General features: G+C 29.6%; 1 protein-coding gene across 1 annotated transcript; it reads left to right on the plus strand.

Annotated features, from left to right (window-relative positions):
* The first annotated feature begins 268 nt into the window (after positions 1-268).
* Positions 269-2,220, plus strand: LOC107631911 (polyphenol oxidase, chloroplastic). The gene has a single exon (XM_088507907.1). It carries the CDS (start codon positions 323-325, stop codon positions 2,042-2,044), a length of 1,722 nt encoding a protein of 573 aa, XP_088364033.1. The 5' UTR covers positions 269-322; the 3' UTR covers positions 2,045-2,220.
* Positions 2,221-10,059: the final 7,839 nt, after the last annotated feature.

Below are 10,059 nucleotides of genomic sequence, written 5' to 3' on the forward strand. Positions count from 1 at the left end.
GCATAATTCTAATAAAATAACCCTTATATATATAAGTTATGCTATGTGTGTATTAAAATCAGCCATTAAAATTAATCACCAGTATAAAATGTATGTTAAAATATAAATATACATTAAAAATAAATTAAATTATACATATTTTTATACACAAATATATTGGTAGCTGATTTTAGTGAATAAATAATATTTTTTTTATATATATATATATTCATGCACGATGTCACTATGCATGAGCATGTATCTATATAAGAAGACCAATATTCTACATGTTCCTGCGCCGAAGCCCAAAAGCAAATTAAGCTATTAGAAAATCTCAACAACCATGGCTACTCTCTCCCCTCTCTCTTTCTTGGCCACAACCAAGGTCTCTGCATCCTCGCCATCCTTGCTTCCATCCTCCTCCAGAAAACCCTCCAAAGCCAGCCACCGAATTGCAAAGGTGTCATGCAATGCTAGCAACCCTGAAGGAGAACCACAAAACAACAGGAGGGATGTTCTGGTTGGCCTGGGAGGACTGGGGGCGGCGGCCGCCACTTTCTCCTACAACCCTTTGGCCTTGGCGGATGCGGTGGCCACCGACGTACACGCTTGCAACAAGCCAAGCCTTCCCCCAGGCGCAAAGCCCATCGCGTGTTGCCCTCCAAACTACGAAAACAAAGAACCCATTGAGTATGTTATCCCAAAGTACACAAGCCTAAGGATTAGAACACCTGCTCATGATTATGCTGACTTAGACAAGTACACGAAAGCCATTACCATCATGAAATCTCTTCCAGACGATCACCCTCACAGTTGGACTCAACAGTCTAGGATCCACTGTGCTTATTGCCACAACTCTTATACCCAAGTGGGTCACAAAGGCGTTGAAATGCAGGTCCACTTTTCTTGGATCTTTTTGCCTTTCCATCGCTGGTACCTTTACTTCTATGAGAGAATCTTGGGGAAGTTGATCAATGATCCCACTTTTGCATTGCCCTTCTGGAACTGGGATGCCCCTGAAGGCATGGAGATGCCTGCAATATTCACAGACAGGAGATCCCCACTCTACAATGCTCTGAGGAACCAGAACCATCTACCACCAACGCTCGTAGACTTGAACTGGAATGGTAGGAGCACGGGTGTTGATGGGAGTGGTGACGTGGAAGCCAACCTGGCAACAATGTACAGACAAGTGTACGAAGTGAAGAGGCCATTATGCTTCTATGGGAAGCCTTACCGGGCAGGAGACAAGCCTTTAAGCGGTTCAGGAAATGGATCTGGATCCATAGAGTTGGTTCCTCACAACACGGTTCATAGTTGGACCGGTGATAAAACTCAGCCTAACATTGAGGACATGGGAGCTCTCTATTCTGCTGCCAGAGACCCCATCTTCTACTGTCACCACGCCAACATCGACAGAATGTGGAGCGTCTGGAAATCCTTCGGAAGAGAGGACATCACCGACCCTGACTACCAGAACGCCAGCTACGTCTTCTATGACGAGAACCTCAACCTTGTCACCGTCAAGAACAGTGACGCCTTCGACACCAAGAAGCTAGGCTACGATTACAAACAGCTGGATCTTCCATGGCTGAAATACAAGCCCACGCCACGTAGGACTAAGGCGCAGAGGCACGGACGGAAAGTGAAGAAGCTGGATTTGCCGTTCACGTTGAAGGATAAGATAGTGAGCACCGTTGTGAAGAGGCCGCAGACAAATAGGAGCCAGCTGGAGAAGGACGAGAAGGAGGAGTCTCTGGTGTTCACGCTTCAGTTCGATAGGACGAAGCATTTGAAGTTCGATGTGTTGATCAATGAAGAAGAGGATTACAAGTGGGCCAACCCTAAGTACAGGGAGTTTGCTGGAAGCTTCGTGAATGTGTCTCATGCTGGTCAGGACGGCGGCGCCACCGAGACCACATTCACCGTTGGCATAACGGATCTGTTGGAGCAGTTGGATGCTGATGATGACGACACCATTATCGTCACTCTTGTTCCACAGTACGGAGATCAGGTTATTATTAAGGATATCAAGATTAGTTTTGAAGAATGTAGGTTACGTTGAGCACGTGCCTTCGTTTATTAGTTTCCTTTTCCTTCAATAATTTAAGTTACTAATAGTCATGACTCCATTATCAGGGGTTCTTCTCTTTTCTCTAGTCTTTTTGTTTTCCTCCAGTAAAACGAAGCCTCATTTGTTGATGGCAAGCACAAGAATTCCAGTGAATTTAGTTAATGTTATGTTTTCATTCTCAAACTTTATGTCTCATTTTTTTATCATGTATGGCTTTTGTTAGTGAAAATACACCATGTTTCATTTTTTATTTTTTATATATATCTCACAAGTAATGCTAAAATGAATTCCATCTAATAATAATTAGAAAAATACTTTCATAAAGACGCGTAAAACGTTTTTTTAAAGACATTTATGTAGCATTATTATTAGACATATTAATGAATTGGTTATTTTTTAAATTTCTTAATAAATTATAATAAAACTGATTTTTTTATGCTAATAACAGTAAACTCAATTGTTATTAGATTTCATTGAACCAATCAATTTATAAAATCTATTGGATCATAATTTTCTTTAAAGTAAAAATTAAGAATATATTTATTTTTTTTATTAAAAAATTTAAACATAATTTAATTTAAAATGTATAAATCAATTGAATCAAATCAGATCTAATAATTATAATGTGAATAATTAAATTTATTATTATTATTATAATAAATCAATTTTATTCTAATTATTAAAAAATAAATTATTAACTAATTTAATAAAAATATCCAATAATATCATGCCATATATAAATGTCTTTAAAAAAATGACATTTTTACCTAATCATTATTGAAGCATTAAATGGGACTCACAATTTTCAATACACGAATGGTTGAGTTTGACGTGCTTGAATTTTCAAAATAAACATTGATCCCCTACCCTCTCCTATTCATAATATTATTTTATTTTATATTTAGATTAATTTTTTGAACGTTAAGAAGCACATGTTGTTTGTTACAAAATCTAGTAGACTTTTATAAAACCTAGTAGCCTAGTATTTCGCGTCAAAAACCATATAAAACTATTAAATATTCCGATATATTTAATTAAAGGAAAAATATAGGTTACCAATATATTATCTACCAACTTCTACCAACTCTTATTTATAATTGTGTTTCATAGAAGTGTGTTCGTGGATGTGTCTAATAATTAATATATTTTAAATACATATATAAAGAGACACATCCAAAAAATATATCTATAAAGACACTTCTATTAAACATAGCTATAAAAAAGACATTTTTATTAGACACATCCACGAACACACTTCCATGAAACACAATTATAAATAAGAGTTGACAGAAGTTGGCAGATATGCTGTTGGTAACGTAGCGCGGAACCGTTAATTAAATTCTACCTATTCTCAATTGTAACATAAACATTCATATATATAGAAGTTGTCACCATTTAGTATTTACAATGATGCACGAACATACATAATGAAACTTTTTTTTTTTCATACACACATTCACCCACTAACACACTAATCTAAAAGGCTTTTTTTTTTAGTCAAAACCATCTATTATTAGGGAATATATATCCTTTCAATTTTTTTCTTCGATTATTTTGTCTAGTATAATCTGTTACTATTTATATATTTCTTACATATTTTTTTTTATCTCATAAAAAAACTCATTCTCATTGTTAACTTTTTTTTTTTGGTTCACACACACTAATTTCATTATAACCCAATTATCGTTGGTATTGAATCCTACCTGGCATTTTAAGAGCAACTCACACACATGCCTCGACCATAGCCGACCAGCATTTTAACCCTAAATCTTTACCGTACAAAATATATTTGGGCCCTAATAAATGGACAATCATTAGTCCTTCTCCAGCAGTGGGTTCTTAACCAAGAACATTGAATGCCAAAAAAAAAAAAAAAAAAACAAGAACATTAATAAAAGAAAAGGTCTGAACTTCGAAACGCCTTGTTTATATTGTTGTGTTCATTTTTCCAAATACTCATAATATTATGTTAACAATTTTTACAGAAAATTAACAAAATCATTATTCTTTTTTCCCTATCGTATGATAAGATTAAATAATTATAATTGTTAACATAAATGTCAAAAATCAAACAGGGTAAATTAATTTAAAGGTAAAATATATTTTCTATCTCTAATAATTACAAAAAACTTAAAAATTCTAACATTTACTTTGTATTAATTTTACTTTAAAAAATAGTCTTTTTTGTTGTAATTTTAGGTCATGCATGCTTTGATGGTCTATATATTTTTGTTAATGGTTGGTTGTATTTTTTGTATTGAATGCAATGCCGATGAATCTATTGAATTTAAAAGGAAAAAATTGAATAATGGTGTACTAATTCTCTTCATTAGTGGATGAAGTTGGAAATAGACATTTTTGGAGAGTTTTTTACAAAAGCATTTCTCTTCGTTAGTTTAAGAACGACAATGATAGTGGTATATATATGTGTGTGTCTTCTAGTGGTTTAAATTTTTAGAAGTAGTTATGATTGAAAAGTTTATAATTCGATTTTTAATTTTTTATTTAACACCAAAAGAAAGAATTTAACCCTAAGACAATTAAAAAGAGTAAGAAAGTCTATGCAAGAGAATTTACACTAATACAAAAAAAGAGACTTTATGTAATAGAATACATTAGATATATAACCATTCACGTATCTCTTTCTATCAATTTGAACTTTTAAAAAGTTGATTAATATTAATTCAAAAATAAAGTAAAAAAGAAAAAAGATGTTCCCATCTAGAATTCTGTTTAAGAAATGAGTTGGTTAACCAAATCTTTGTAATACATTATATAACCTAGTCTTTTTAGTATTAAAAAAGAAGTGATATTATGACAAAAATAAATAAAAAAAATAATAAAACAAACTATCCTGAAATAGTAAAATGTGACCGTTTTTAGGTTCAACTAAAAGATGGTATCAAAAAGATAAAATTACGTATTTTAGTACCCAATTATGTAGTTAAAGCCCAATGGGCTAGGACTTGATAAAACTCTCAGTTGACCAAAAACCTTAAGATTTCAACATACAACCACTAACAAACAACAGCAACCAGACTACAAAAAAGACAATGAGGAATGCTAGGGGGGCACCGGGGCAGTAACTTTTGTGATTTATAGCCATCAAATAGCTATCAATAATAATTTTAATGGTGTGAGATTGGTGTGAGATTTCATTCAATGGTTCACTTTTCTTTGTTGGTTATATGCTAGCCAGAATTTAACAAAGTTGCTGACCGCTTAGACTTTTCCAAAAGAAAATAATTATTACTAACAATGGCAAAATCTTATTTCACAACCAAAAAGAAAATTTTTCTACTGGATGAGATGGGATGGGTTGCATTGCATGGATAAAAAATGTATCGACACGTGAAAATTAAATTTGGGCGAGGCTATCGATACTTCCACACAATTAGTTTTTAGTTGAAATTCCCCAAACTACCCTAAGTCTCTAGTCTATTCAGTTTTCACTCTCACTTAACAAGTCTATTAACCATGTTCTACAAAATACTTTCTCAGTTTGTGCCAAAAATTTAACAGTAAGACTAAAATATAAAAACATAAAAACTAAAAAGTATGAGATTAATAAGAGAATGAGAGTTTGAAGAGAGAAAACAAAGAAGTATTATCCTTATATTGTATACCATATTTAACTCAAAATTTTAAGGTAATAAGTTAATGGGTCTTTAATCTTATAAACTCATTACTCTTTCTTATTTTTTTTTAATGTGCGACTAATTTCATACACCTTATACTTACAACATTAGCAAGTAGTGTCATACCGTGATGTGCTAAGATTGACTAAGTCATGACACGCTCTAAACAGAATTCTAACGGCTAGTGTATCAGATCCTGAGTTTGTTATGAAATTGTTCAAAGGTTGTTTGAAAAGGGGTTTAGTGAAAAAAAAATCAGCAATTTAATTAAGAGGAGGATGGGATACGAAAAACATATAGTTGTTCAATGTTAACGTTGTTTCCGACAAGATCGCGATGAAGATGCACTTCAAAAATAAAAAAGACTTTTAAAATAAAGGGTAAAATATTAAATTGGTCCCTTATGTTTAAGCGTAATTCTGTTTTGGTCCTTAAGGTTTAAAATGTTCTATTTGAATCCAAAAAAGTTTTATTTAACTTCAATTTAGTCCCACCAGAGGTCAAAGATAAATAATTAACGAAATGTCCTACATGACAGCAATATAAGAACAAGGTCGATAATCTAGAGAATAAGTACGAGCTCCAGAGGCACAAATTTAACCGTGGATGCATCAATACATTTTTTTATCATTTTTCTTATAATTAAAATAAAATATTTTCTATAAAACTAAAAAAATTGTTAAAAACATGTATTGATGCATCCACGGTTGATTTTGTGGTTCTGGAGCTTGTACTTATTCTCCAAATTATCAACCTTGTTCTTATACTGCTGTCATGTAGGACATTTTGTTAATTATTTATCTTTAACCTTACAGTGGGACTAAATTGAAGCTAAATGAAACTTTTTTGGATTCAAATAGGACACTTTAAACCTTAAGGACCAAAACAGAATTACGCCCAAACGTAAGGGATTAATTTAGTATTTTACCCTAAAATAAACATAATTAAGTGTTTGAACAAAATTTAACTAATAATAAAGAACAATATTTTTAGTATGTAAAAATTAGCAAGTGAATTTTTTAAAAGAATTTAATTTTGACGCAGTTTTAATGTATATTACTTTTATCCGTATATACAATCCCACAATGTCACATAAGTAATTTTAATCTTATGTCTGTCAAAATAAATTTTAAATGAAATCACTTTAGGCGAAGAAATATAATTTTTAGTGTTACAAAAGATATGTCTCTTAATATTATATATTAATATCTTATAACATATATATGGTACAGAGAAATTTTTTTCTTTTATTTTTTTGCAAGTAGGGAAAATGAAAAAGAATATCTTGCACAGAAGGATTAGAACAGCAAGATGAACCCTATTCCTTTCTTAACCTTTATAGATATTCAACAGAGCAAGTATCATTGCGTCAACATCAATAATGTTATTTGAACATATTTTTCGTGGCCATCTTTAATCATTTATCTATCTTGGATAATACTTATACAAATGGAATTAATAATTTTTATATATGTATAAAAAATTTGATGAATCTAACTGAACGTTCTGAACATGTCAACTCAAAATCTCAAATCCAGTCTTCAAAGGTTGGAATTTTCCTTGTGTGCCACATATTAAGAATTTTGTGTAGCATATAGTTACGTCACAATTTATTTACAGATTAAGAACACACTTGCACTTTTTTCGTGTATGTATTTTCACTCAAAAGATTTGTTGCATTTTAATTTATATACTGGTTAATTTATGCGCCGCATACTGAGAATCGTATTGGTTAATTTACAAGATCTTCATGTCACATTTGAGTTTTGAGCCTCTGATTTGTTTTAGCATCCCCTTATGCCCACAGTACATTTAGCTGGCTTCCAATATTGGATGGTGTTATATTTTTGGAAAACTTTCAAATATACGAGTATACAGCAAAGATCTTAGGGTTTTGGTTTGAAACTTTTACTGCTTTGTTTTAGAGGGGTAATTAGAAAAGATGAAAAACGATCGATTTTTTGTTTCTTTGATATATTTTGTTTAGAGGGGGCACGAATGATTAGAGAAATTGAAGAAGATGAAGAAATTTTGATTTTTTTTTAATATGTTTTTATTTTGTTGTTTAAATTATTTGAAACTGTAAGATTAGGATTAATTGAATTCTAAAATTTCGTTAATTTAAAAGGATATCTAATTAAATAAAAAAAGAATGTTTAAGATTTTTTATAAAATTAAATAAAAAATATTTTTTTATTTTTATTTAATTAAATGAATATATTAGTAAAAATGGTGATATAATATATATTTAAAAAAACAAAAATTAAATGTTGATGTGGAAAATAAATTCCACATGGTTTATTATTATTTATCCATATTTTAAACGTATCGGTACGTATGAATTTATCATCGTACCATAGCAAAGACCTATTTTTTATAGTTAAAATCAACGGTTAGAAATTACTAAAATACAAATGTATCAGTACAGTTAAAAGTTTTTTTTTATATTTTTTTGTGAAATTTGCCATTGCCAAGTTATTGGTATTAAATTAGTTATGGAAATTTGACTGTTACTTTGACAAACTGCATTTTAATTCAGAGGTTTTAAGCCACTCATAGTAAAAGAGTTTGTGTCTAATTGGCGGAGACATTTTCTTAAGAAAAATTACTCCATACAAATTGTGTGGAGTCACATAATAATATCTTATAATTTTACAATAAAAAATATTATATATACAAAAAAAATATCAAATTAATCATTATATATTTATATATAAATGCATTTAATTTTTAATTTATTTTTAATATATATTTAGCATTTTCCATTTACATATTACAGGATTGCTAGTGATAGCTAATACATTTAAGTTAAAATTCAAAAGTTTAAGAAAATGTTTCACCAGAAAACGAATGAGATCATTGGTGGAGGAACAACTAAAACTCTGAAAGCTTATTTGATGTGGCCAGCCAATGAGAAACAACTTATCAAGGAAAAATCTCTTAAAGCATTACCATAAACATCAATGATCATTATTTAGCATCCGGACCCATAAAATAAAACCAATAGCAATTATTATTATCTTGCATGCATGCACCTATATACAGTTAGCAATAGTAGCAATGATATGAGACAAGAGGAAGAACAACACTTTGTAAAGTTAATTAACCAAATTAGCAAAGTAGTGTTTTCATTCGACACCTAATCAACTGTATTTTTTTTAACTTTTGATATTTTTTTTAAAAGTGTTATTAATAAATATATTTATTATTAGTCATGTCAACGCCATAATGGTTGGATACAAATATATAATAAAAAATATTAGATATAAATTCATCCACTTTTCTATCTATTGGTTTAAATTTTTGCGATCAATAATTTTATTATATGGTATTATTAGAATTGAGATTGAGTAAGATTAATTCAAATTCAAAAATTAACTCATGTGATGAGAGATTATTGAACACTTATAAATCTTGTAGAGATTTTATTTTTGAGAAAGTTAAAACTTGTAAATGCCCTGAATGATCATCAAAAACTTGAATATTTATAAGTAAGTGATCTAGCAAAATTAAATCAAATAGGTTCTAATATCCTATTAGAATTGAAATTTAGTAAAAATCTCAAAAACTAACTCATAAAGTTAAAAATGCATTACACTTATAAACTCTTTAAAAATCTTATCCTACTTGAGAAATGCAAGACTTGTAATAAATATAATAGACTTCTATAATAAAAAGTTTTAAGTTTGATATATTTGTCACTTACATGCACCAAAAAAAAAAAATCAATATAAAACAAACTAAAAAAAAACTTATATACACAATATTAATTTTAATTTTAGGATAAATTATTTACAGTAATACTAGAAAAACAAATTTTTTTATATAACATAACATTCATAATTTTATATATATATATATATATATATATATATATATATATATATATATATATTTATTATACCTAAAATTACATAATTATTCTAACAATAATTAATAAATATTAAGTAAGACAACTTTAAGTTATTTGCATTGATTTTTTTATTATTTCTCAAATATTATTAAATTATTTAATATAAACATATGACAAAATCTGATTTCACAATAGTAGTTAATATTATCGCACTTTATAAAGAATGATGTGATGGTAAAGAATAAAATTATTATTTTAATAAAAAATTCACTAAAAAATTTATCATATACAATCTATATAAATTTTTATAAATTTAATAAATATCTTCACTTCATCCCATTCCGCTCTTAACAAAAAATTCTCCCTTATAAAATGTACCAAATAAATGACAAATGGGATCGTAATGTGATGCGTGACCGTGCATAATAGCGAATAAAATTTCGGACAGTAAAAATAGTATGATCCGTATATATATATATACACGTGTCTGCCATTTCATACACATGCATGACATA

The sequence above is a fragment of the Arachis ipaensis genome, chromosome B3 (assembly GCF_059453495.1).
Source record: "Arachis ipaensis isolate K30076 ecotype BB chromosome B3, ASM5945349v1, whole genome shotgun sequence".
Taxonomy (NCBI): domain Eukaryota; kingdom Viridiplantae; phylum Streptophyta; class Magnoliopsida; order Fabales; family Fabaceae; genus Arachis; species Arachis ipaensis.